The sequence below is a fragment of the Vidua chalybeata genome, chromosome Z (genome assembly GCF_026979565.1).
Source record: "Vidua chalybeata isolate OUT-0048 chromosome Z, bVidCha1 merged haplotype, whole genome shotgun sequence".
NCBI lineage: Eukaryota > Metazoa > Chordata > Aves > Passeriformes > Viduidae > Vidua > Vidua chalybeata.
Window position 1 is genome coordinate 47902670 of NC_071570.1, and position 27411 is coordinate 47930080.

Consider the following 27411-nt stretch of genomic DNA (forward strand, 5'->3'; position numbering starts at 1 on the left):
ATGAAGGAGCCGTCGCTGCCCGGCACCTCGCTGCAGCGGGCCTGCCGCCTCCTCGTCGCCTTCTGTGCCCTCCACCTCTCGGCCACGCTGCTCTACTACCTGGCGGGCAGCGCTCTGGGGCCGCCGGGCAGCCCCGAGCCGCCGCCGCGCCGCCCGCCGCCCGCCAACCTCTCGCTGCCGCTCTCCCGCTCGTCGCCGCCCGCCTCCCGGGCCCGGTCCCTGCCCGCCGAGCCGCCGCCGCCGCCGGGCCCCTGCCCCGAGCCCTCCCCGCTGCTCAGTAAGTGCCGTCCCGGCAGGGTTTCGGGATAACGGGCAGGGGCCCTGCCGCCCCGGGGGAGAAGGCGCGGGCGGGCGCCGCCGGGTCCCCGTGCGCCCGTGGGTGCCTCTCCCGCACTCTCACAATGTGAGCGGGCGCGGTGTGACAGCGGCGAGGCTGCTCTCGCGTGTGCCGCCGGAGGAGGGGGATTGTGGGAGAATCCCCGGGGAGCCGGTGCGCAGGGGAGCGCGGCGCGGATGCTGCCGCAGGCACGGCAGCGGCGAGCGGAGCCTCTTTGCTCTCGGGAAGCGCTCCCACCCCGCCCGGCTAGGTTTCTTTCTGGTTGTCGTCGAAGTTGGGTAATTTCCTCTCGGAACTCTACCCAAAATGCTCCTCTTGCGCAACGCCAAGCTCAGGAGGGCTTTTTGCGATGTGCAGGCTTTTCGCAGCTTTTCTCTGTCCGTGGACCTGCTGAATGAGCCGCACGGCTTTAAAATGAGCTGTGAGGCAGGGTCATGAGTACAGTTATTATGTATCCCAGCGGCGCTTTCCACTGGATATATTTGGTCCTGTGATGCAGTACCGTGATACGTGGCAGCCTGGCGTGTGTTTTATCTGCACTGGAGCTGTGCTCCCCATAGGCCTTTTCCACGACCGCTTGGGTGCTGGAATACTGGCAGGATCTCGGCGGGTTTGCAGCTTGCTGGTGGTTTCATTTTTACTATGTGATGACCTGGAGCTGTTTTGATCTGCTGGCTTTGTGACAAGGCAGAGTTGGGGACAAGGGGAATTTCAGATTTTTTTCGTACCTTTAAAAGACTCTCCCACCCAACCTGTTGCTTGTAACTGCTGCTCCTTGAACAGACACTCCTGTGCTGTAGGTAGGGTTGATACCATGACCTGCTGGCATCCCAGTTCACAGTAGCCTGGCCACACCTTGGGCCCTTGAGCCTGGGGATAATCTCCCTCATCCATCAAGTGTGCCATTTCAGCATAGGTACCTCTGTTACCAGAGATCACAACAGGGGAAGAGACTTCAGAGAAGCTACCTGTGGTTTTCTGTTTACGGAATGAACAAAAAAAAATTCATCGTTTCTCTCGGTGCTTGCTGGTCAGCCCTTTATGGATCAATGCATCTGAATTACAAATGACTGTTTTGTTATTTTAGGAAGGTGGTTTTGAGATCACTAAAAGAAACTGTTGTGTGTTTAGTGTTGTTGTTTTTGATTAGTATCTTTCGCTTTTTTCTCCTACGTCACTTATGTTGAAAGTGGCTGTGCAAGCTTGTCCTTGGAGGGAGAGTGGATGTGGGAACCCTTTATGAATACTGCTTTGCTTTGAATGGTCTCCACTTAGTCTGATCCTGTCAGGAGTGAGTCATGTGGTTTGGAAATGCCTGGAGTTCAGAGAAATGCTCTTAGTGACTCCAAGATTCGAAGTGTTTTTGGAGTTAGTTGCTGAAGGATCATTTAAGATATTTTAAATCATCTTTGTAACATCTTCAGTGCCGTTCACTGAATCTGCCAAAGGCCATATGAGGCTGCTGGTGGTGGTTACAGATGGTCAAGAGAGCTACAGGGCCACGGAAGAAGTAGCTCTTTACAATAGAGCAGGCAAACGTTTTCTAGCTGTGTTAACTTCAGTACTTGTGGGGTGGTGCAGTCACATGCAGCCTGGCACCGTCACAGCATCAAGATTTATAGCCAGCGTATAAGTGAGATACTGTTTGTTCTTTCTTTTTTTGCTCTGTTCTTTTCAGATTTTGGTAGCAAACAGCATTTGTTAAACAATTGTATCATGCCTCTCATGTTGGTAAGAGTTGAGTCTGCCCTAATCAGCATCTCATGTGTCCCAAAGGCCACTGTGAGGAATAGAGGGTGGGCACTTCTGACATGTAATTTCCTCACCCAGAACTCAGAAATATTCCTTTTTGAGCTCAAAACTCACTTATCAATATGAACATAAAAAGCAGGAATTATCCTGTGAGTCCTGTATTCCAAAGGCATGGGAAGTGTTCTGATGAGAACAGGTAGCTCCAAAAACTCAATTTCCTCAATAAACCGACATTTATTGCAACATACATGATTCTGGCTTTTTTAATTTCCTGCTTGCCCCTCCCACATCATTGTTGGGAAGCATGTGATGACTCACACAGGATATGTGTGACTGAACTGCTCAGGCTTTTTGAATGGTAAAATAGCCAGGTACTCATTTCAGAGGCCCACAGTTTTCTTCCTAGCAGTTTCTAGAGAGTAGTTTACAATCCCTGCTGTCTGTCTCTGCAACAAATGCATTAGCTAAATGAGGTTTAATCTCTTACAATAAGCTGCCAAATTTTAAATGTGCTTTTATGGTTCACTTGCTATTATTTATAATTTAAAAGAATAAATCAGGAGTGGTGTAATACTATAATTCAGCTTTGAGCTGAAAGTCCTTAAAAGCTATGCAATTCTTTAATACAAGGCAATATAAGCATTTTGGATTTATGCTCCAGTTTAAAACTGCATGCTAATGAGTATCTTAAATGGGGTATCAGGAAACAGAACCTGTTTGCTGCAGTAAAATCTCAAGAATTCCAAGAAATTCTGGTTTCTCTGGGAAGCCCAAAAGCAAGTATATCCAGGTATTTCCTGCAGGTGTCCATTCCCCAAATTGTTACATTCTTTAGGAGATGCTGAACAGTATTGTGGTATTGGTTTTCGGTTGTTTTTTTTTTGTTTGTTTGTTTTTTTTGTTTTTGGTTTTTTGTTTGTTTGTTTGTTTGTTTTGTTTGTTTGTTTTTTTGGTTGGTTTGTTTGTTTTTTTAATTAAAAAATTGCTCTCTAGAAGTAGTATGTGTGTTGGCCTACGCACTTTCAAAACAGTCAAATGTGTTTCTTCTACCATTTCCATGTGTTTTTTGTATTTTGGTGTTGGGGTAGTTACATGCCTGCTGGTTTAAGGAGGGTATGCACAAAGGGTCAAATTCTTCAGCTGAAATTCCCTTTCCAAAAGAGCTTATTTTAAAGCAGTAGAAGTCTGCAAAGCAGGATTTCATAGACAGGCTTATCTGTATTTCAGGGATGCAATTTTCAAGTCCTGCCCAGGTGAGTGCATGTATTTATGGAGGTTATTTTAGAGTACAGCTGTCTCCTTAGCCAGTTCTACCCCCATTTAGACACCGGGTGTGGCTGGGATGGCAAACATAAAAGATGCGCTCTTACCCTTTTTGCCATGAGCATCTTCTAGGAAAGTTTACCCAAGTGTGCTAAATGTTGCAGTCATGTGTCTGTCTTAATAGCTTTTCATGCCCAGATATAAAATTAGAAAACTGATAACTATGTACACTAGCAATAAACAAATATTCACAACACGAAAGTGTAGGTTAAAGTATGAACCAGTGAATTGTCCAAAGGACAAACCAATAGAGATGTACACATTTTCGCTAAGGTTTAGAAATGGCTGTTTCCTGGGATACCCTAGAATGGATTGGATTGGATTGGATTCAAAGGGACCTTAAAGATCATTTAATCCCGACTCCCTGGTGTGGGCATGCACACCTTTTCCTAGACCAGGTCATCCAACTTGGCATTGAACAAACAATTCCAGGAAAGGAGCATCCACAACTTCCCTGGGCAACCTGTTCCAGTACCTTATCACTCTCACAGTAAAGATTTTTTTCCTAACATCTCATCTAAACCTGCTGCACTTAAAAGCCATTGCCCCTTATTCTGTCACTACCTTGTCAAAAGTCCCTCTCCAGCTTTGTTTTCTCCCTAGAGCCTTGTCCTCTCCAAGCTGAACAGTCCCAACTCTCTCAGCCTGTCTTCACAGAGAAAGTGCTCCATCCCTCTAATCATCTCAACTCCAGCAGTTCCATGACGTTCCTGTGCTGGGACCCCAGAGCTGGATGCAGGGTTCCAGGTGGGCTGTCATCGAAGCAGAGCAGAGGGGCAGAATCCCCTCCCTCCCCTGCTGCCCATGCTGCTTTGGATGCAGCCCAGGACACGTTTGTCTTTCTGGGCTGAGAGTGCCCATGGCTGGGTCATGTCCAGCCTCTCACCCACCAGCACCCCTAAGTCCTTCTGCTCAGGGTTCTTGGGCATACAAGGAAAAGAACTGTTTCTCCAAGATGTCAGAGTTCTGGATATAAGTTTGTGCTTCCCACTTCCGTGTTAATGAGGCATGTTTTAAAAAAACAAGGATTGAAAGAAAAAAACTCCTTTGGGCAGCTGTCACTTAGGGAGGAGAGGACCTATTACACAGGCTATTTCTTCACTGCACTGCTCTGATACCTGTGTAGTCAGTACAAGCAGATGCTTCAAACTGTTGATGCTGAAGATAAGTGATGAGGGTTTTCTGATGCTTTGAGGTAGCCTGTAAAATCAGCAGTGATGGTTAGTGTCTGTATTGCAGAAATGTTTAGAGGTTATGCGCTGCCTGAGATGGAAAAAAATAATATAGTTTGAGGTCCTGTATATGTGGACATCTTGTGGGCAGAGGTAGAAGATGTTTTACTGCTGGCAGAATCCTAGCAGGACAAAACTGGGGCAAGAGGGTGAAAACCTAAGAGATGATAAACCCACCATTTTTTAGGAAGAATTCTATGCTGACAGTGCTGGAGGGATTTGGGAGGTTTGGCATGCCTGGGATCTGGTCATCCTGTCACATTGGCCACCTGCAGTCATAGGCTCTCATCTTGCTCTGGGTAGTTTCTACCCCAGGAATTAGAAGCCTCTGAATTTGTGGGGTCACTTGCAATACCAGGCAGTGGAGAAAACATTTGCTTTACATGTAGCATCTCCCTTTCCTCTCTCATCTGGACCTGCCTTTTTCTAACCTTTTTTATATAGCCAGTCTCTGCTCCTTCCTGCCTGCCTGGGTGCTTGGAGGCATTGCTTTGCTTACAGACACAAGCTGGGGTTGTGTAGTGTCCCTCTACTGCCTTCTTTTGAAAAAGTAAAACAGAAATTCAGGGCAGAGCATGGAGAGGGCAGGGGGAGGAGGAGATAACACATGAATCAGTTTGCTCAAATTTAAGCTTTCTTGGCTTCAAAAGAGGGTTTGAAAAACTGTTAAACTTCTCCAAAGAATATGCTTAAGATGTTTGGCAGGAAGCAGATGTGTGATCCTGGCAACACCACCGACAACTCCACAGCTATTGATCTGTGTGGCTGGGAGCACATCATACCTCTGAAGGACAGGCTTCCTTGGCAGGCAGGGAGCAGCTTCTGTGAGGAAAATATCCCTAGCATCCTCTTATCTGGTCAAAGTGGAGGTCAAGGAGTGTTAATTAGGCTCTCACAGTAACTTGGAAAGGTACTGTGCTGTGCTGGGGAGCAGCTGTTTCAGGGACAAAGCACAACAGACAGAGGAGAAAAGGAAAGCTTTCTGTCTCATGCATGTAGTGTTTTATGACATACTTGTTCCTCTGCCAGCATTGATCTGAAGCAATAGCTAGTTTCTTTGGAAACTGGGCCAAGTTTGTGTTTGGAAAGAGACAGATAACTTGCAGCTTCCAAAACTGCACTTGGACGCAGAATTCAGTTAAGCTCACTTTCCTCCTCTGGTGTGGAGCATCTTAGTCTGACTTCATTCAGCAGACAGGGAGTATTGTCCCTGTCTTGAGGGCCATCCTCATCCCAAAGGGCAGGGTGCTGGAGGTGCACAGTCCTCAGTAGGGAGCTGCTCTAGGTCTGATGGCCTCACATACAAGCAGGAGGTGCTGGGCTCCACGGCTCACCTCCTTTCCTCACCAGAGGACACTACCCTCCAGCCAGCCACGGCTCTGCTCCCTCTTGCACACCCTTCTCTGCAGGGCAGAAGGGGAATTTGGTTCTGGGGACAAACCCAGCCAGTCCACAGCAATACTGCAGTGAGGGGGCCAAAGATTTGGGGTTTTGGAGCATGTGGATGGAGCAGTGTCAATGTTCAGCTTGCTCCTACAGGCTTCCAGCTGAAGTGCAGTGAGCTTGGGGCAGTCCCCAAGCCTCTGCACATGTTTGTCTGAAAGAGTTGCCTTTGTCACCTCCCCCATCTGGGGTATCACTGGATTTGCTTTGAAGGCAAAGAGACAAGTTACCTGCAAACCTGTCTTGCTGAATCTGGAAGTGGCCCTGTAAAGGCCTTTACGGGATGGGTCCGCACAAACCTTTGTGCTCTTGGGCAGTGCATGAAGCAGCAGCCATCTCTGCAGGCATGCAATGCCCTCCTGCTGTCCTGGCCTCCTGTGCTCCCTGACGCCAGCAGCAACCCATGCTTTTGGGGTGCACAAGCCCTGGCAGAGTTTCAGCCAGACAGACATACCTCCACCCCACCTGGCACTCAGCACTCCCCCACCTATCTGAGGAGTGCACCCCAGCCCCGGGGCAGTGTTGGAATCCAGGTGCACATGCCACAGGAAGGATGGGATGGGGCACAGCGAGAGCGGCTGCGTGGATTGCCTGATGATTTGGGGCTGCCAGTGGCAGAGACATGCCTGAGATGCCACTCAACCTGGGAGGTCTCCTGTCCACACATCCCATCCTGCTGTGTAGTGGGGGGTTTGTGGCTGATGGCTGCTCAGCCTTTTTCTGATCCATGTTTGTTTGTTTGTTTGTAGTTTGCTGTTAAGAGAGCCTGGAATTTAATTTTGTGGTGAGTGGGAACAGCTAATAACATGCAGATTGCCTGGCTCAAAGGGAGACAGTTCAAAGCCGGCTCAGTAAGCATGCACTGGATTTGAGCCACCAAGGAGGACTTTGCTTCTCTCCCAGAAGTACCTTCTATCAACGAGACTATCTCCCTTTTTTTTTTTATTTTGTTCTAAAGATGCCACGTGCTAGTGTCAGTGCTGGTGATTGGGTTAAGAAACTTTTTTCTCTGGCTGTAATTGCTGAATTAATCAAGCAGACCCAATGTAGCCAGCACATGTGATGCATCCTCATTTTTTTCAGCCTGTTTTCCTTTGGGGTCCACAGTTGCAGATGCCAGACCATGTGCAAGCCTGCCCAGGACAGGAAATAAGCCCATGTAGCAGGCTTCCCTTGCCTTGGTGTAGCTAACATCTGTGGGGGTATGCAACTTCAAAAGTGTAGATCCAAATGTAGAGCCAAATGTAGAGCCAAATGAAGTGTATCCCAGCCTTTGGGAGGGCATATTTTTTTGTGACTAGGATATTTCTAGAAAGACTCAAGGAGTTTTTTCTTTAAACTCTCCTAGGGAAGCAACGGCTGCAGTTAGCAAGAGGCAGCAGCTGCCAGCCAGTTGGCCATTTTGACCCGTGAGTTGCATGCTAGGAATGGCTGCTTCAGAGACCCAGATGGGCAAGGGATATGGGGGCTGCCCCGTCCCCCCACCATGGGCCTGAGCCATGACTTGAGTCTGTCTGGTGCCATCTGAAAAGCTGCTGGCACAGCTCTGAAGTTTAGCTGATGGGAAATTATTTTAATTACCTTAAGAGGAAATTACTGCTTTGCAGAACTGAGGGATGCATCTGCCTGCCTGCCCTGGAGCTGCCATGTGGGGCTGGGGTCCAGCCTTGCTTCAGAGCCTGGGGTGGGGGAACTTGTTCTCACATTGTCTGAGGTGGAGCTGATACTGTTTTTCCCAGCCAAGGCAGGCTTGGTGTGGCTGACGGGCCCTTCCTTCCCTTTTCTGTTGGGCCCCTCCAAAGAGAGGGTTGTTTGTTTTTGGTTTTTTTTTTCTCTCTTGCAAGCTCTGCTTCTCTTTTCCAGCTTTTCTTTCACATGAGGATTGTTTGAGTGTGGCAGTGCGGGTGTGCACGCGACTCAGTGGATGGATAGCAGCATCCAGCTCTCAGCCAGGGTAATGGAAATGTTCTTTTTAGCTCTATTCGGGGAGAGCCTTTTTCCAACTTCTGCTATCAGTTTTTGCTTTCATTTTCACTAAACTAAATGTCTGAGATTGATGCCTGGCTTAAAGCATGCAGGTGGATTTTGCTTGTTTTCCCAGTGGAGCTCTCAGGAGGGTGATTCAGATGGCTGGATCACTCTTCAAGCCTGTCCAAGAGACTAGTTTTCCTCCTTCCTATTTCCTTCTCCCAGGGCAGCACTGACTTCCTGAAGAATAGGGTTCCCGCGGTCTGTCCTGCCTGAGCCCCCCAGGTCTGCCCTTTGTGGCAGCAGCCCTGTTTTGTATCACCTGTTCCCACCTTCTTGGATGGAGTGTGGTGTCGTCCCATTTGTAGCCCCTATAGAGATGCACGAGTACACTTCTGGTCCTGCAAGGCATTGCTGCCTGAGTTTTCCCAACACTTCTAGTATTGGAAAAGTGTTCCTAGGAGCCTCCTGAGATCACTCCCTTTGGTCTAGGGAGGCTAGAGCAGTCTCTAGATGTATTTTAACATCAGGCTGAGTGGATTCTGGGCTGCTTATGTGAGGGTCCTCTCATTTTGGCTTAGCAGGATGAGCACCAGGAAGGCTGTGTGCTGGCAGCCTCAGATGGCAGGAGGTTTAGTTGTTGTGGCAGGCATGGCCATTGGGAAGTGGGGATGGGAAAATCACTGGCACTGTGGAACAGGCTCCTGGTGATTCAGCACTGAGCTGCCTCTGCTTTTTGCAAGCCTCGCTTTTTGCTTTGTGTAAGAAGCTGTGCCCCTGGCTTTTCCTGTACACCTTCCCTGGGAGCAGAAATGCTTCTGGGGGTCAGAGGTGAGGGGCAGGAGTGGGTTTTTTTTGGTGTATCTTTCTCTTCCCCTGCCATTGCCAGCTAAAGCCTCATTTTACAAACTCTGAAATGTTTTGATGTGATGCTGTGCTTTTGTGGTTTTTTTTCTTGCAAGATTCCTGCAGTTGCTTATTTATGTTTTGAGGTTTTCTTTTGCTAAAAATACACAGTGGAGGTTCATGAAGCTGCTGTGTTAGAGCTTTGTGATGCTGAACCCAACAGGCATCTGCCTACAGATGCTGGGCTGCATGGGTGACCAGAGTTGCAAGTCCACACAGCACTGTCATGCCTGACTGTTTTTAGAAGGGACTCATACAGTGATTCCTATGTCAGGCAATCAGCTTGAACAGAATCAGAAATTATTCAGATGGAGTGAATCGAGCTGGAAAGTTTACCTAGTAAACATAGATTGGGACATGGTTTTGACAGGTGGGACAGCACTTGCAGCAGACTTTGCACGTTTTCTTGGCATTGCAGATTACATCCTGAGTCAGCATCCTTGGGAAACAGCAGCCCTAGGGCTGCTTCCTATCCAGGTAGTCAAATTTCAGTGAAAATTATTTAAAGCTAGTAGCTGGAACTATGACTCTATTAACCAGTTGGAAGGCCTGTTTGTTTGTGGATTTGGCTTTAGCCTTGTCCTGCTTGGGAAGTGAACTGGAAGTGTCAATTTGCAGTATGTTGCTGCTGCTCTGTGTCAGCCACATGGCTTTATGAAGTCAAATTTGTTTTAGTCATTCTGTATTTCAAAACAACCTATTCAGCTTTTTTCTGGTTTTGTATTTGGTGATTGTATTAACCGAGTGTTTTGCGTCCAGCCTGTCTCAGAGGTGCCTGTCTTGCCACACATGGATGGCACTGGGGACTTCTCACTGACCTACATATTGGCTGCATCCATTAGGGCAGTATTTGTGAGGAGTGCTGCCCTTAAAACTGATGCATTAAGCAGGAGGTTGGAGCAGTAGAGATTGTTTCTCACTAATGTCCTTCAAAACTATGAAACTGTTAAATCTCTGCCTTCTGCAGCTGTTTTTTTACAACGAATATCCTTTCTGCTCCCATCTTTTCCTTGCCAATGTTCCAGTCTCCATAAGGCAAGCCAGAGTGAGTGCTGGCAGGATGAATGGTCTATGTTTCACCTTGGGGGGCTGCTGGATGCCAGCCAGCAAAATGCTGTTTGCAGTTCCATATGCTTGTGGCTGTCCTTGCCCAGCTGGAACTCACAAGTTACCAGTGGGAAATTTCCTCTGTAAGTTCACCTAAATGGCAGACTTTCATTTCCTCCTGCCTTACTCTGAGTGGGTTTGAGACATTAAAAGAACCTTTGTTTGTTAAACTAGAAAGCATTCTCCAGTCTGATGGGCTCACAGTCACTTCTTGGGATCAGCAACTGGGAGAAGAGTCCAGTAACTGGGAACACAGAGCCCAGCTTGTCCCAACAGGAACAGGAGCAGCCACACCCAGTGCCTGGCAATGGACTAGGCTGGCGGGACCCTGCGAGAGCGTATGTTGCTTCTGCCCCTCTGCTTCCTGCAGCATCCCAACAGGTCCTGCTGCTGGCAACCAGGTCCAAGAAGGACGGGAAAATAAAGTCCCTGAACACAGATGCCCAACATAATTGCGTTTGCTGGTTGTGACTGGTTAGGTGAACCATGCCCAGTACAATGCCCTCTGCTGTTTTCAAATCACAAAAGTGTAGCATCATCCTAGCTCTGAGTACTAATCTCCTAATGGATGTGACACTGATGGCCACAGGGACGGCTGAGGGAAGTGGGTGTGCAAGTGGGCTGGGGCCAGAGGCTGTTTTGGAAAAATGCTTGCCACCATGGTGTGGAAGCAGGCCTCAAATCCAGCGGAAACATGCAATGTACTGCCTCCCCCTCCTGCCACCTCTGGCCTTATTGATATGATGCCTGTCCCACAGGCACGAGGGTGGCTGTGCCTGGCCCCTGATCCTGTCACCACTGAGCCCCAGTCCCGGTAATTCCACTCCGTGTTCCTTCCTGCCCCAGTTCCTCCAATTTTTGCCTCTTCCTCCTGCTGCAGAGCACTTTCTGAGCTCTCCCTGCAAGCCACATTTAGACTTCAGAGTAGAGAGGCTTCGGCCCTGGCTCTGCAGCTGCAGGGCAGCATCCACAGGACCCAACTTGTACCATGGGGCAGAGAGGGTGCAGAACTGGGCACAGGTGTCAGCAGTACTGGGAATTGCTGGAGTACTGGGAGCGTGGGCAGACTGGTCCCAGTGCCCCCGGAGTCTGAGAAATCACTGCCTTCTCCTCACATTAGAGGGGAACTTGCCCATTTAACCAGTGCAAAATACAGACATCAGGAGATCCCTTTGCATCCTGCGACTATGTAGCTGCTCTGCAGCAAAGCTTCCCTGCTGCCTCTGGAGGTACACCGAGCATCTCTGCCAGCTTGGCCAGTCTCCTCTTAGTTCTCTTCAGTGTGAGCGACCACAGGTTAGTGAAGCAGCACAACCAAACTACAGTTGCTTCTTCTAAATAACCAGGGAATGAGCCATGAGTCTGGAGAATTATTTCTGCTTTTTTTACTAGTCGGAAATTGTGGAATGCACAAGGTTGGTTGTGATGGCTACTGCCTTTTTGAGCTCCATAAGTCACTTGTGCTCGTTCTCAAGGGGCACCTCCAGGGCTGTGTACCCTGCCTTGGGGACCTGGGGGTCTCTGCAACAAATGTGAGGCAGTAGCATTTGTGAGGTAGGACACTCAAACACATTCAAATGCAGGAGAAGGGGATGGTACAGCAGCCAAATCCTTAAGGGGTGATCCTCAGACTGGTATTTATGGTTGATGCTTTATGCAGGGGGCTCTCAGCAACCCCCCCACTGCAGAGTTTGTGCCAAGTGTAGTTTGTTGACTGGCTGGTGCTGGATGCAGGACGTGGCAGCAGGAATGGCCTTTCCTTGGGCTTTTGTGGTGAATCGCTCCATTGATGCTGTAGAAACTGGAAGCAAATAGAAGGGCAACCCTGGCCATTCTGAAAGGGTTTCTCTGATGCCATCCGGACTTCTCACTTTTAACCTGGTTTTGACACATTGTTTCAGTGGTTTCAAAACCTGCCGCTTTTGAAACCATCTGGGGGAATTGCCAACCGGAATGCAAATCTGGATATGGGGTTTTTAGCATTTCTAGAACAGAACTTCTAATAAATAAATGGCATGTCTACGGAACACTGAAAATATCTCTAAGAAAAAAACAGGAAGGGGATTTTATTCACTTTGCATGTGACTAGCCATAGGTGATTTTGTTGGTAGGAGAACAGGACTATTTTTGAAGTGCTTGACTCTTGGGCTGCCTGAGGTAGGTGAGAGCCCAGAGGGCAGTACTTCAGGCTGGTTTTGTGGTGCATGTGCCAGTGGGAACACAGCTCTTGGTTGGCCACACAGACTGCAAGATTTGCACGTCTCAGTGTCAGTGACTCCTTTGGGTTCTGATACCAAGAGGACACATTGTTTGTGGGTTTGCTCTGACTTGGTGGTGTGAGGTTGCTTTGGGTATGGATGGTTCAAGCTTCAGTACCTCCAAGCACTGATGGGGTTGTGTTTGCCCAGAAGCTCTGTTTCCTAAAAACCAAACTCAACCAAAACCCTAATGTTTGTAAAGGATGTATGTTCAGAGAAGTAGATTGTGTGTGTTAATTTGCTTTGTGTTATGACTCTCTTCCAGTTGGTGCACTACGTGTGGAGTTCTCCCAGCCTGTAAACCTGGAAGAAGTGGCAAGAATAAACCCACAGGTCAAAGCAGGAGGTCATTTTGCTCCAAAAGACTGTATAGCCCTTCAGAAAGTAGCAATAATCATACCATTCAGGAACCGAGAGGAGCACCTGAAGTACTGGCTCTATTACCTGCACCCGATTCTCCAAAGGCAGCAACTAGATTATGGAGTATATGTTATCAACCAGGTAAGATGCTAGAGATAAGCTTTTACACAGCTGTCACAACAGTGCCTGTGCCCCTTAAAATAGAGGAATGGTTGCTTTACTTTGAAAAGCAATAGGCTGACAGGCAGGTTGTAAGGTTGCTTAAAAATAGAAAAAGAAAAGGAAGAAAGATTTTGCTTCAATGCTTTTGATGGAGAACCTGAGATCCCCACTTCTGCTCAGGTACAATTCAATCTTAAGAGTTTCTGCTTAAAGAAACCACTTGGTGAGGAGGAAAGAATTCCTAATAGCACAACCCAATTAATTATCTCTTTCCAAATGTCTTTTTTTCCCAACTGCTGCAGGAATGGCATGAAGAGATTTTTAAGGTGACAAGTTGGAAGGTAGTGCCTAATTTGTTATGCCATAAATGTGTAGGATTTCACTTTATCAAGCACCTTCTGTTCAAGCTAGTGCACAAAGTCAGGATGGAGAAAACAAAGCTGTGGTAGTGGGGCAGGTAAGTGGTTGCCTTCAGGAGAATAGAAAAGAAACAAGCAATCATGGGGAAGTTCTTGGAGGTTTTGGTTTTGGGGCTTTTTTTTCTTGCTATCTTTTGGCCTTCAATCTGTCTTTAAAAAAAAGAAAAGCATAAAAATGCACATTTCACTCAGGACAAGCTGTCTTAATTTATAGCATAATGGTGTTTAAATAAGTGAGTGTTGTTCGCCCTTGGAAAGGCTTAAAATGTGCTGGCATTTTTACAGGCTGCAGGGTGAAAGGGCAGATGCAATTCTGAGAGCCTCAGCAGAGACCACCTTCTGGACAATTGCACTGCAGTGTCTCTCTTGGATATGTATTTTTATCCTCTTTTCTCAGCTCAGTAAGAATTGAGATGAAATAACATGCTTCTTTAAGTGTTAACTCCTTAAACTTCTGCTTGGATCAGCTGGTGTGTTTGGGCATATCAAACACCATGAATATTTAAAATGGTCACCCAAGTGATGAATTTCACCACAGACTTGAAAGTAGGGGCAGACTTATCCCGAGAGAGAAAACTGATACTCCATTACTACAATTTCTCTTGCTTTACTCATTTCCAGGGTGCCAGAGATCAGGACAAAAGAGATTTCTGGGTAATTAGCAGTAGTTCCCCGGCACGGCAGCCAAGATGGTTCGGTGCCTGCCTCTGACTGTGCTTGTGACCTGGCAGCCACATTGCTGAGGACACAAGGCATTTCTGCAGCATGTGGACTGGCATGCTGTGCCCTAAAATTGAGCCCTGTAAGGAAACCTATCCTGTGTAAAGCAAGGAGCAGATGGTGCCGCTGTGGTGCAGTGGTGCAGGGCCAGCCGCAGCCCTCCATGCTTTGGGCTGTGTTTCCTTGCACATGCAGCATTTGCCCATGTGAGTTACCACAGGGCTGGCTGAGCCACAGACACTGCTGGTCAGGGGGTGCAGGTGGTGCCTCCCTGCTCTGAGCACAGCTTGGAAGCGGGAGGGTGGTGTGGCATCCAGCAGTGGTCCTGCGGTGGGGGCTGCTGCTTTCCCAGGCAGCAGGTGTAGTCACCTGCCAGCTGTGAGAGCTGCCCGCATGTGGTCTGGGGCATTGCTTGTGAGAGAGCAACCGCCTCCATTGTGAAGAGCTGGCAGTGCAACTGGTGGGGGTGTTTCCCCATCGGTGGTGTTCCAGGGAGAGGAAAGCAGTGCTGGTGCCCCTAAAGGCAGGCAGTGTCTGAAGCCTGATTGGAGTCCCTGCTGCTGCTGTGATGGTGCATGCTGGCTTGCATTGCCCTGTGTTGCTGGCTACTCCTCTTCTGTGGTCCTGTTATCTAGCACTAGGGCTGTGTCCTTTACAGTTAACTCTCACAGAAGTATATATGCCATACTACAAGTATATATGGCAGGTATGTATGCCCTGGCCACACCCAGCAGATATAGGTTAGCAAGTTAGACTACTTAATTTGTAAAATAAGTGTTCGCCTTCTGCATGCCTCTAATAAGTCATGTCTAGAAGTAGTGGAGTGGTCAGTGGTAGTAAAACCACTGGATGCATCTCCCAAGGGTGACTGGGAACACCGAATAGAGAGAGATACAGAAAATGTATTAATTCTTCCAGAAGTACAGTAGAAAACAGTCTTATTTCTCTGCTGTCTTGACAATTGCTTTTCTCTTTTTCTTGTCTGTCCTTCCCTTTGCATCTGCCCTCCTTTTTTTTTTTTTTATTTTATTTTTCCTTCTAGTGGGGAAATATTACCTTTACTTGTTAATCCTGTCTATATCAAAGCAATCACTGAAGCAAGGAGAATTACTGTGTGATCTGGTTCTTACACGCTGCCTACATGCTCTTCTGTGCTCCGCATCTCATAGAAAGAAAGAGGAGCGCTGAGCCCTGCTACTGCTGCACTGGTAATGTCAAACTTCTTCCTTTCAGCGCAATGTGTTTCTGTCACGAATCCATTGTGTCTCCACCGTGCTGTTCTTGCATGCCTGAATGCCTCTGAGTAGGACTTGGCTGAATTCAGGGGGGTGATGTTTGTAAAATGTCCAGCATGTAACAGGAGCCAGTGGAAAATAACGTATTATGTTTCACCTTGCACACTCCACCCCTAGAAAAACCCAAACCCTGTATGTTGGAGGATTTTTCAGGTAAATCTGAGATGAGGACACATGGCCGGGCACGCTCTGCCCAGGGCCCATCAATGCCGCACAGGTGACAAATTTTCAGTGCCTTCCTCAGCCTCGCTCACTCCCATTATCCATGGCTTCTCCCACACCTGTGGCCATTGCCATGTGGGTGCTCAGGTCTAGAAATTAATCTCACTGCATTTCAGCCCATGCAAATGCCCATGCAGCCAGACTAAAGTTTGGGAAAGGGAAGACTTAGCCAATTCCCTGAAAAGTGGGTAGTTGTTCAACCATTTTCCACTGCCCCCTGGTGCTATTTGCAGTGTCTTGGTAGTAGTTTTCCAGAGAGCTGTGTGTACTTGTGTGTGTGAGGTGGTTGGGGCATCACTCTTACTCGTGTTACTTTGCAGGGGGTATCAGGTATGTGGGCAAAGGAGGGAATTGTGCTCAGCTCCTGCTTGCCCTTGCAGTGGCAAGGGAGGCAGGTTTCCACTGTGGCTGCTCTCTCCCACTGTCCAGTGTAATTGTGCTGAGGCCTCGAAACACCCTGTGACTGAGAAATACCAAAGTATCTCTTGATATCTCTCTATGGCTCTGGAAATTTGTTTCTACCTGGTCAAGTCCACTGGAGGAAGGACTTCCTCATGGATATTGCCTGTGTGCTTCAGGCTATCTCAGTGTATCTATGACTTAGCCAGCAAGCTCCCATTGGAGGTGATGGCTCTCCTCGTTGGCCAGAAACATACATCCTCACTGTTACCTCCATGATATCTGAAGAGCGTAGGATTCAGGAGAGAGATGCAGCCACATTTCATCTGTGCTGTCTGCAGGAGGAATCACAGAGCTGCCTCCTGTATAGACGTGGGAGGCAGAACAAAGTCAGGACATGTGGCTTCTTGCTGGTTTGCAACTCCTTTAGTATGAATAACGATTCCAAAAACCTCAATTTTTTTCTGTCTAGCACTAAAAAAAGAATGCTTCTTTGGCAGGTCTGGCTGAACAAACTAGATTTAGCTAAGGTAAGGGATGGGAAGTAAAAAAGCCTGCATGTTGTTTTGCTCAGGCTGATCACTCACCTCCAGGTGCAAGCAGTATCAGTGTCAGACCTTGGAGGACTGAGGCAGCAATTTGTTCTAGGAATGACAGAGTGAATTCAGGAGCCAGAAGCAGGTGCTGGGCACCAGCAGTGAACTCAGACATGGGTTAAATTTCAGGACAAGAGAACACTGGGACAAAATTGTCAGGAAAAAGAAAATAGAAAAAATGTGCTTGGACTACGTATTTTCCGTCTGAAAGCCTAGGAAAGCATGGAGGCTATGTCTAGAGCTTGACTGCATTGTCAAACTAGCAGTCCTCTGTGTGCTGCCTCGCTCTTCAGGATAATGCTCCTCTGTCTGAGCAAGTCCAAACGAATCTATTTCTTTGTGACAAATAGCATCATTCATGGGATGACAAGCTACCAGGCAGAGGTGAGGGATGGAGGTTTTTTCAGTTGTGCTTTACCTGCTTTCTCAAGGGTCACCAGCAGGTACCGCGCTCTGTGCTAACCTGGACGGAAGTTTTCACAGCTCTGGTTTGTTGTTTGGTTGTTTTTCCAGAATGTTTGGGATCAGTCAAAGATTGCAGCATGCAAGTTTTAAGAGATTTGAATCTGAGATACCACAAGCACACCAGGGCTTCCACATTGCCTTAGGTAAAGAAACAGAGCTTCTGCAAAAAGCAAAACCTCTTTTTTTTGTTCCAATATATTTTGTTAAAGCCCCACATACCTTCTGGGACAGAAAACCAGCCTCCTGCTGTCAGAGCAGTCACAGTTGGTAACAGCCTTACAAAGTTTGCTGCATGAGCTACACTCTCACTGTAAAGTTAGTAAAAAATGGCTTGGAGAGGGTTCTTTGTTTTCTTGTATAGGTTGTATAGATTCCCTTCTTCCTAGTCTTTTGGATGCCAGAGTGTGAAGCTGTGTAGCCATTTGGGAGGAGAGTGACAGTGCCCACATGAACTGTTTGTGCTGTGTCCTGTCCCTCTCCGTGCACAGGGCTCCAGTGTGAGCTCTGCCAGGGTCCTGTGGGTGAGGTGGCAGGAAGGGTCTTGCATGCTCTTGGTGCAAAACTCTCTGTGCTTTGAGATTTTTTGTGGAGAGGTTTAAAAACAACAGCTCCTTATAGCACTGCTAATCTCCATGTGTCACCCAGAAGAGTTAGAGGCTACCCAAAAGCAGTGGCTAAGTACAGCTGAGTCTCTGCTGGTAACAAAATTGGTGCCCTTTGTCTTGAATTTCATTAGGAAAAGAGCAGCCAAATGAGGCTGCTCTCCTAGACTGGCCCCAGCAGTTGCTTTGAGGTGTGAGCACGTTGCACTTTGCACCAGCACCAGGATGAGTTCCCCTCAGAACCTTTGAGCCAAGTTTGGATTTGGTGTCGTGGGACCTGAGGAGTACTGGGCAGCAGCCTTTGCTGGCGAAAGAAAACCCTCCAATCTCATGACCTCAGCTGGTTCCTCTCCCCAGCCTCTTTGTTCCACTTGCCTTCATTTTCTGTACTTGAGTTTTCACTGCTCTTGCTTTATGCATGATGGTGATCATCCAGCCACCACCTTATTGTTGTGTGAACCCTTTTGTTTTGGGTGAGGATGCTGAGAATTTGCTCAGATCCTCTTCCATGAAATCTTACTCCTCCCTGTGAAGTCATTTATGCCCAAGGCAGGTGAGGAATGCTTTTGAAAACTGGTTTGACATTTGCATTTTAAAACCTTCATTTGGAATATACTTGGGGCTGTTTCAAGAACCTGCATTGGCTCTTCAGCAGCAGATCTGTTAATCAGTCTGGATTAAACAGTTACCAAAATTATTGCTTATTAGCCAGATAAAGCCGTTACAAAGAGTGTGGTATTTCAAGCTGCTGCTCCTTGGGCACAGTATTTTATCCATCTTTGATTTGCATCCCATGATGGGTGTGCGGTAGTGCAGGTTAGGGGTACAGCTTGCACAGTGGAGGAGTCCTTTGTCTTAATACTGCTCAGAGAATGTGAAGGACTAAAATTTGAATGGATTTGGCAGTCTTTGTTTCCAGACTGGCAAAAACCTTCAGTCTCTTTGAGCGATGCCCTGTGAGTTCCTTTCTACCTGCTCTGTTCCCTTGTAAGGGTTTGGGTTTGAAGCTGCTGCTGCAGAGTGGGGTCTTTGATTGGAAATCCTTACTCTCAAACCACCAGTATTCTTGGGTTTTGGGTATGATCTTTCAGCTAAAAAGCTAAAGTACTCAGCAATTTGTGAGCCTGTACTTGTGCTCAAATCCACATGTGCTTTTGAAGTGTTTTTGCCTGAAAAAGGCTGAACAGGTTCTCCTCAAGTGTTTCATTACTTGAGGAGGAAAGTGGAGATTTTCCTGCCCTGCTTTTTGCCAGTCCCTTCATTAGCTGTGCTTACCCTGAGATAAATATGCCCTGCTGTAGTGTCAGCTCTTTTCAAGTCCTTCCCATCATGGTGAGAGCCTTCCTGATTGCATTTTCCCATCAAGGCCCCCAGGACAGATAAATAGTGGTGGAAGAGCACCAACTAAGGGGATGCTGCCACTGTAAGCATCTGCTTACTGTGGTGGCAGCATCCGTCTCTCAAGCTGTAGCCCTTTCAGGAAGCAGCTCATGCTGGCCTGCCATGCAGTAACCAAAGCTGTGTGTCATAGCCATGTGCTGAACCTGCTGCTCAGAGCCCAGGGAGCATCCTGCTCCTCTGCATTCATGGCTGCTCAGGGCTTGGCAGAGGGTCAGAGAAGAGCAGCAAAGCATCAGATCTTGGCTCCTGGTGCCATCTTGTGCTTTGCAAATCAGGTTTGGCATGTGATCACACATTGCTCAGCAGTGGCTGTGCCACAGTCTCACAGCCATGTTGTGGCAAAGCTTAGGAGGAAGGTGCTGGCCACAGCAAGGTTTTGGTCCATGGTCCTGGTCATGGCTGTAAGCTAAAGCACTGCCAATGTTTCTGTCTGTAGCAAGAGTCCCTTCTTCCAGAGGAGCTCAACTCTTTTTGCTTCTCTCTGCTGCTCCAGGAAGCCCCACCTGCTTGCCCTGTATAAGAAAATTCAATCCTTAAATGCCTGTGCATAGAGTGGGACATAGGGACTGCTTACTATCTTATCAAACCTGCCCTCCTGGGGGCTCCCACCAAGAGATGGGAGCTGAGTTGGGTCTAGCCTTTCCTCAGGCATTTTTCTTGCCTCCACGGTTTGCAGCTGTCCCAGGTGTCATTGTCCCACAGGCAGCATTTGGGGGTCACTGGAGGTCTGCTGCAAACATGCCATGGGTGCTGCAAAGGCAGTGCTTGAGCTCGAGCTCAGTCCATCATCAGGCATGTCAGCCCAAAGCAGCAACACTGGCATCTGGCAACAGGTAAGAAACTACTGATGTCAACTCTCATATTTAAGTCACTTATCTGTTTTTGTTTGTTTTTAAATTAGGATGGAGAAGAAGAATTTAACCGTGCTAAACTGCTGAATATTGGATTTGCAGAGGCCTTGAAGGAATATGACTATGATTGCTTTGTGTTTAGTGATGTAGACCTCATCCCAATGGATGACAGGAACACCTACAAATGTTACAGCCAGCCACGGCACCTCTCTGTATCCATGGATAAATTTGGATTTCGGTGAGACGCCTTTTGGAGTGGCATCTGTTTCCTAATACCATTGCCAGCCTAACAGGGCAGGCGCAGTGTTATGCATCCCCGCCCACCATTGAAAGCATGGGGAAGCATCTCTCCCAAAAGCCTGTCTTAACATGCACAGCCCTGCAGGGAGCGGGTGGCTGCAGGGGAGAAAGGCAGAGAAATGCAGCTGAGCAGTTTATTAAAATTCACAGCTTCTGGAAGGTGAAACGAAGGGTGAGGAAGAGCTAAGCAGCTTTCGTTTTGCAGATGCCCACATATCCTTTCTTGTATTTCAGTCTGGAAGCTGGAAGACAGCTAGTATTTCTACCCAGTCTGAAAAGTGAGACACTCTTACACAGTGAGAATTATGTGCAGCTTTAAAAAGACTGCATCAGACACTATCTTAAGAGCAAGACAAAAATTTTTTGGCTGTTTGGTTTTATGTCACTGAGAGAGCTGCCCTGGTACATGAGAGCAGCACAGAGCGAAACTTCTTGCAGCATACATTTGGGTTTAGCAAGCTGTTCTGAACAAAAACATGTCTTGCTTTCCCTTTCTGTTATTTTTTTCCCTGTTCCAAATCCCTAAGGAGGAGTTTAAAAGCTCATCTATAAAGTGAAGACTGGTCATGACCCTGTGGTGGCCAGTAGTGCTAAAGCTATAGCACTGGTAGTGTTGGCAGGGTCTCTACATGTCTCCACTCCAGACCCAAGCCCTGCTTGGAGCAGGACTGCCACTGACACTGCAGCAGCTGCAGTTCTTTCTTGCACAGAGGTGAAACTTCAAACAGAAATGCACGGCCCTGGGGATTTCTCTGCTTGTTAAAGCAGAGACAGGTCTGCACTAGGTCCTGGTGATCCCTGTGTGGACCCTCTCCTTGTGCTCTGGGTCTGAATTTCATCTGTCCCCAATCTCCTGGTGAATTGTCCTGTTTCAGGTGGGAGTTGGTTGGCTTTCTGTATGCAAGATCATCCTGCCAGCTCAGTTTTGAGCTGCAAGCTTAATTTTGGGGCACTAAGGAGTGTGGAGGTGAGCGGTAGAGCTGCAGGAGGAGAAGGCTCTGTGGCACATCCAATGTCTGTCTGAGCTCTTGCTACTCCTGTGGCATTCATGTCACCTTCGGTGAGGTGATATATATTTCAGCCTGTACTTTGAGGACAGTGTAAAGCTTAGTAAAAGGCTGCAGCTACTTCCAGTTGCAAAATACTTTCAGATATATTTGGGACTGACCCTACCAGTTCTGTCTCCCTCAGCTGAGTCCACAGTACCACAACACATGGCTGCTTTCTGTGGCAGGAAGGTGCCTTGCAGTGGTGCTGGCTGTGTGTGGGCTGGGTGAAGGGCAGCAGCAAGCCCTTTTCAGGCAGGCAGGCTGCCCCTTGGCTAACACTTCTTCTCCTCTAATGTGCTCTTTTCTCTGCTTCCAGGTTGCCTTACAATCAGTATTTTGGAGGTGTGTCTGCCCTGAGCAAAGAACAGTTCACAAAGATCAATGGGTTCCCAAACAATTACTGGGGCTGGGGTGGTGAAGATGATGACATTTATAACAGGTAAATAATTTTTCCTCCTTGGCACCCTGAGGTGCATTCAGGGTGGGGATGAACACAGACCTGCTGTTCTCACCTGGGTGTGGGGGGGGACATAGGGTGTCTCCAGGCAGGAGGTGAAGGTGGTGTATGGGCAACCTGCTGGTCAGTGAGAGCATGTTCCTTCCTGCTGGGTTTCTCACCCATTTCTCAGCTCCCAGGGTGCGGTGGGAAGGGCCTCTAGTTGGAAAAGTCACACCCCGACCCCCTCCCCCTGCCATTGTTCATTCTCCCCTATAGCCTCACCAGCATCCACACCAGTGCACTGGCTGGAGCAGTGTGTTTCTGGGTCTCCCAGCACTGGCTCAAAGAAGGGGATTCAGGACATGCAGCTGAAGGTGGATGAGACCTTAACCCACCTTGCCCAATGCAACCCAAGATTTGTTTGGGTCTGCAGCCTTGTAGCAGATCCCTTTGTTCCCATGAGAGTTCCATTTGTCAGGCTGTCTGTATAATGCTGTGAGCCATGTAAGCTTGACTGGAAGGAAGCTGAGCAAGGCTCAGAGTGCAGGAGAGGATGAAGGTGTACTCACAGGGCAGGCTGGGAAGAGCAGGGCAAAGGACAAATATGCTACCTTACAGCTTCACATATCCACAGCATTCACTGAGAGAAATAATCATGAGGGCCTTGTATTTGGAGGCCTTCTTCATGTTTCTTGGTAACAAAACTACTCTGTGATCTTTTCTCTGAGGTTTCTGAGCTCTTCTAGGCTTCAGGAAAGGTGTTTAAAAAAAAATGTACCTTCCTGAGGTTTTGCACTTCTGTTAAAAAACTAAGAGAGGGACAGCTTTCCAGTAGGACATTCAGAGCAAGTCCTTGCTCTGACATTCATGGCAGTCCTTTCTTTTTGGGGCACTTGGGTTTTGAGGAACAGAAGATGCTATACAGAAATGAAAAGAGAGAGGCAAAGAAGAAATCAAGTACTTTTTCATCACTGATATCCATGAAAAAACTCTGCAGGTGCTTTGTAGAGAGCTTACCAACAAAGACAGGCTGCCACCTGGGACCACTGTGATTCTGAACATGTGTTTCCTTTATGCTGTTTCACCACCATTCACTTCGGTTTCCCCCAACACTGCAGCTTTCACGTCACAAGAAATAAGTGCTCCTCTGGCTCCTATCCAGATGGTTTAAAAACTAGATGATTCCCACTCTAATTTGAGTCTACAGCCTGGACCAGGGTTAATGTGGCATTGGGTGCTGTTTAAAGAAGATGGAGGTGTAAGTGAGGGTGTGGTGAACTATCTTGGTGTTGGCAGGGGGAGGTCTCTACTCTGCACGATAGTGTCTGTGTGGAAAAGGACTGGCTTTCCTTCCTTGTGTTGGCAAGCTTGGAAGTGCATTAGTAACATCCCCCCTCAAAAAAAAAAAAAAAAAGTAGGTAAAACCAGTGGTTGTTTGTGGAAGGTGCAGCAGAGCATCCCACATCCGTTGGGTGTTTAATGTACTTGCTTTATACAGGCTGGTGTTTAAAGGCATGGGGATATCCCGTCCGGATGCGGTCATTGGGAAGTGCAGAATGATCCGGCATTCCCGGGACAGGAAGAATGAACCCAACCCTGAGAGGTGCGTCTCATCCTTTCCCACAGGGGGTTTAGAGGTGCTTCCTGCTCTTGCTGCTCCAACTGCTTGGCTTTCTCTTTGCTAGGCACAAAGGTCCAATGTAGAAAGGCTGCAGCATCTCCTCACTGACTGAGCTCTCTGCTTCTGCTCTGTAGGCGGCCACCTTCCCCTTGCCAGTTTATTATCTGTTTATAGACCATTTCCCCAACATTTCACTATGGCATGAAGGCCTCTCCTCCATTTTTTTATTTCTTAAACCGAGAAAATTAGACTCTGAGCAATTGTTTCCAGCTTGTCTTTGGGATACAAACCTCTTCTCTAGTGCAGAGCTGGAAAACTACCTGTGTGATTTAAAAGCTTGGCTGCTTCTTCCTAGCTAAGATTTGACCCCATAGGGATGCATTGGCCCATTGCTCAGGCTGGCCAAATCTGGGAGTTTATAGCACCAATATTCAGGTTTTTCTTGAAACACCTGCGATGCTGACTGAGAGGTATGCAAAGATCAGATTGTTTAAACATTTTTTCCTTCTTTCTTTGTTGTCTCCACCCTCTCCCCCACTTCTTTTCCTTCCCCTCCTGCAGGTTTGACCGAATTGCTCACACACGGGAGACAATGAATTCTGATGGCTTAAATACGCTGTCCTACAAGGTGTTAAGAATTGATAAGTACCCTCTGTATACAAAGATCACAGTGGATATTGGCTCCCCCAATAGCTAACATCAGAGACACAACAGAGACTTGCCTATATTGCCCAGGATATCTGGTCTCACTGATGCGTTATATGTGCTGGTTTTATAAGAGTTGCAGTGAACCAAAAAAAAGGCCTCTTTTGGCATGCCAAAGTGTCTCCAAATTGGTTGGACAAGTGCTTTTTTAAAATTTTTTTTTAAGTTTCAAACTTGACTTTACACAACTTTCTAGCTCTCCATTGTTTTTTAAGTCCAGAAGCTGTACATACAAGTTGTAAATAGTTACTTTGCCAGAAATTGTTGAATCTGATCTATTTGCTGCAGTAGTCCCCATGTTGAATTAATTGCTGGACTCAAATTTTTCTGATTACAACTGTGATGTATCAACAGTTACTGCCCATTATATTTGGTATTTTGAATGAGGTGTGTGCAGGCATTCTTTTCAATTCATTCCTGGTTTTACATTATGAAGGACTGTAAAATGCTGCTAAAATTGTCCAAGTTTACGCTTTGCATTAGATTTTTTTAAATGGAGACAGCATAATACAACTTTTTTCTCAGAGTGACCAAAACAAACATCTCATCTATGTGCAGAGCAGGTGTTGAACAATCAAGTCTGAATTCAATGAATGCCATTATTTCTTTTAGACTCAAAGGAAGCTTTGAGTGAGATGAGACAGTTTGCCAGAATTTGTGGGTAAGCTCCCTGCATAGGGTGGGAAGCTATACCGATGACCTCTCTAAAAACTGCTGGCTTCAGATAACCTTATTTCTGGATATGATAGAGATTATTTGCTTCAGCACAACACCACCTGGGATTTTTTGGGGGGTAGAAGAGTTCAGAGAGGGGTTTGTGGTGTTGATCTGTCTTTTGGTTTTTTTTTTCATGAAATAAAGATTAATTTAATTGCACAAATAAATTATGGCCTTAACATTTGCTAACACTTGTTAGCAGTGGTAGGAGGTTACCATGCTATTTAAGCATTGTCTGAAGCTTCCTAAAACCAAAATTTTCTCTTGCAAGGTTGTGCATAAAACTTGAAATCTTTTATTACTTTTGTTGTCATTGTAACATTTTAATAACTTTTAAAAGTAATTTGTGTATCATAAGCAGTATATTTAATACCAGATTAAAGTAGGGTGCAGCGTAATAGGATGTGATTCAAAGCCTTCTTTATCTTTAGACTAGTAGGCTTTTTATGTGTGTCATTATATATAAGCCATGTATTTTGTTTGCTCTGTGTATTTGTCTATTAAATCTCCTGCAGTGCTGAGATATTCACAGCAGGGCTGACATCCAAATGATTTTTCTTTGCCTAAAGAAAAATGTGTCCTCTATCTGGAACCTCCCTTCTGATTGTCTCAGGCTTGAGGAGCATGCACATTCTGCAGTACTATTTTCTGTCAGTGCACCAGGCCACCACCTGTACAGACCCTGCTTTTCCTTCCCTTGACCGTGTATGTATGAAAGCCTCAAGCGCTGACACCCAGGGAGCTGGTTTAAGTAATTTAAAGCTCTTAGCCAGAACTCAGAACTTAATTCTTTCTGGTGAGTACTTTGCCACCAGCTCTGACCACAGCAATTTGCACTTCCTTGGCCTGTGCTGAAGGTTATTAAAATCAGGGACATTTTGTTGTATTGGGGATCATCTTCAGCACTGCATTTTTTTCTTTTTTTTTTTTTTTTTTTTTTCTTTGTTTGGTTTTGTTTGTTTTTTTGTTAGATTTTTTGAGACCTGAAGGTTTGCTGAACCCTTGCACTGCAGGGGTGGGATCCTGCAGGGACCAGGGAACACTGCATTTCTTCTTAGGCTCACAGGATGCATAGGGACTTTAATTTACTAGATGCCTTTTCAGTCTCACTTTGGAAAAGTCTTCACCTCCTTTGGTTCAAAGCTCTTTCTGGCTAGGCTTGCTGCTCCAGTCACAATGGGAGCTGTGGAAAGATGATCTTGCATGGAGCAGGAGCAAAGTGCAAGGAAGGAGGCTTGTGGTTAAGAGCTTATCCCTTGTGCTTATCACTGAATATTAAAAAAACCCAAACAATATAATAGTCCTTATGGCAGATCAGGCTCCAGGTCTTAAAGATGCAAGGGGGAGTACAAGATGATGTGTTTTACAGAAATCAGGTCAAATGTCTCCCTGTAAAACATTGGCATGGGTGTAGTCTGTAGCAGTAATGGAGACACAGGAAAGGATTATTTTTTATTTTTCTTATAAAGCTGCCTTAGAAGGAGGGCTCCACTTCCACAGCTAGCAGCAGATAACCAAAAACTTACCAAGGCTGCACTTGAAAATGCCATGTCTTTGCAGAGAGCACGTCAGTTTTGTGCTGAGCCTTTTGTAAGTCAGAGTTGGGATCTTCTGCTGTAGTGGTGTGTGTCTGCTATCAGGTGGGTGGGGGAGATGCTGGCAGCATTCCTTGCAGTGAGATTCTTGGATGGTTAGAAAAAAGTTAGTGCAACAACACATTGTTCGGCTGTATGGTGAAATTATTCAATGTCATGGAGGTGGGATGAGTGCTTGTTTTTGGCTGTTGTGATCAAACATTTCTACAACATGTGCCTTGAAAGAGGGAAGAAATGGAAACTGGAAAGTCAGGAAACCTGAAAACCCTTTTCAGCAGAGAGATACTAGTAGTGCAAGAAGCTGCTGCCTAGTTTCTCTTCCACTGCTAAAGCCACAAGCCATGTAAAGAACTGAAGCCACCTTTCGTAGCTCATGTTGCCCTTTGGTGCTGACCTGTGATTTCTAGATCTCATTGTCTCTGTGTAAACTATATCAGTCAAACTTATTAAATGCTCTTGACTTGACCTGGCCATGAAATTTCTCTCCCTGGGATTTTCACATCTACAAACACTCACGTTGCACCAAAGCGAATTCCAACTGTGTCCTATGGTGGGTGGTGTTTTTTCCTCTCCCCTACTGGTGAAAATACTCAAAGTGATACTGATTGTAACTAATGGTTGAAACCCAGAAAAACAGCTTCAAAGAAAATGCTAATGCTTGGATTCTTTGGGATGACTGACTGCTTGTTAGCATGAGGGAGGGTCCTGATATGCTGCTTTTCCCCAGGACGCTACTTGTATACTGGACTGCCTTTGGGTTTCCTGTAGATGGTTTTGCTTTTGCATTCTTATAATTTATATATCAAGGGATGTGTAATCAAATGTGTATTCTTTACTATTGATGTCAAATAAAAATATTTTCAGTTACAATGTTTGGCAGCATTGCTCTGGATTACCCCTCTGTCTTCACAGGTTTCTGGCTCATGGGGTGGACTAGGTTGTGCCTTAATCTCCTTACATTAACTTTCTCCAGCTTTTACTCCCTCTGGCTACCCCCTGAATTAATTTCTCTGTGCTGCAAAATTTTTCCTCGTTAGAGACACAGACCTAAGAGTCCCCAGATGACACCAGAAAACTGTAAGGTGGTTCCTATATTTGGGTAGGGGGACAGCATGCAGTCCATCCTGAAACCAGGCAGAGGATGTAAACCCTCACTCGGGCTGTGAC

General features: G+C 46.8%; 1 protein-coding gene across 1 annotated transcript; it reads left to right on the plus strand.

Moving 5' to 3' along the window:
- B4GALT1 (beta-1,4-galactosyltransferase 1) lies at positions 1 to 27114 on the plus strand. Its single transcript, XM_053931643.1, has 6 exons — positions 1 to 277; positions 12592 to 12827; positions 19869 to 20056; positions 21484 to 21606; positions 23105 to 23209; positions 23789 to 27114. The coding sequence occupies exons 1-6, from the start codon at positions 1 to 3 to the stop codon at positions 23922 to 23924; spliced, it is 1065 nt and encodes a 354-aa protein (XP_053787618.1). The 3' UTR covers positions 23925 to 27114.
- The last annotated feature ends 297 nt before the right edge of the window (positions 27115 to 27411 follow it).

Excerpts from the sequence above, each read along its gene's own strand:
- B4GALT1 (XM_053931643.1), top strand. The coding sequence starts at position 1 with ATGAAGGAGCCGTCGCTGCCCGGCACCTCGCTGCAGCGGGCCTGCCGC. Across the intron at positions 278-12,591 it reads CGAGCCCTCCCCGCTGCTCA|TTGGTGCACTACGTGTGGAG; the intron begins GTAAGTGCCGTC and ends ACTCTCTTCCAG. Across the intron at positions 23,210-23,788 it reads AATGAACCCAACCCTGAGAG|GTTTGACCGAATTGCTCACA; the intron begins GTGCGTCTCATC and ends CCCCTCCTGCAG.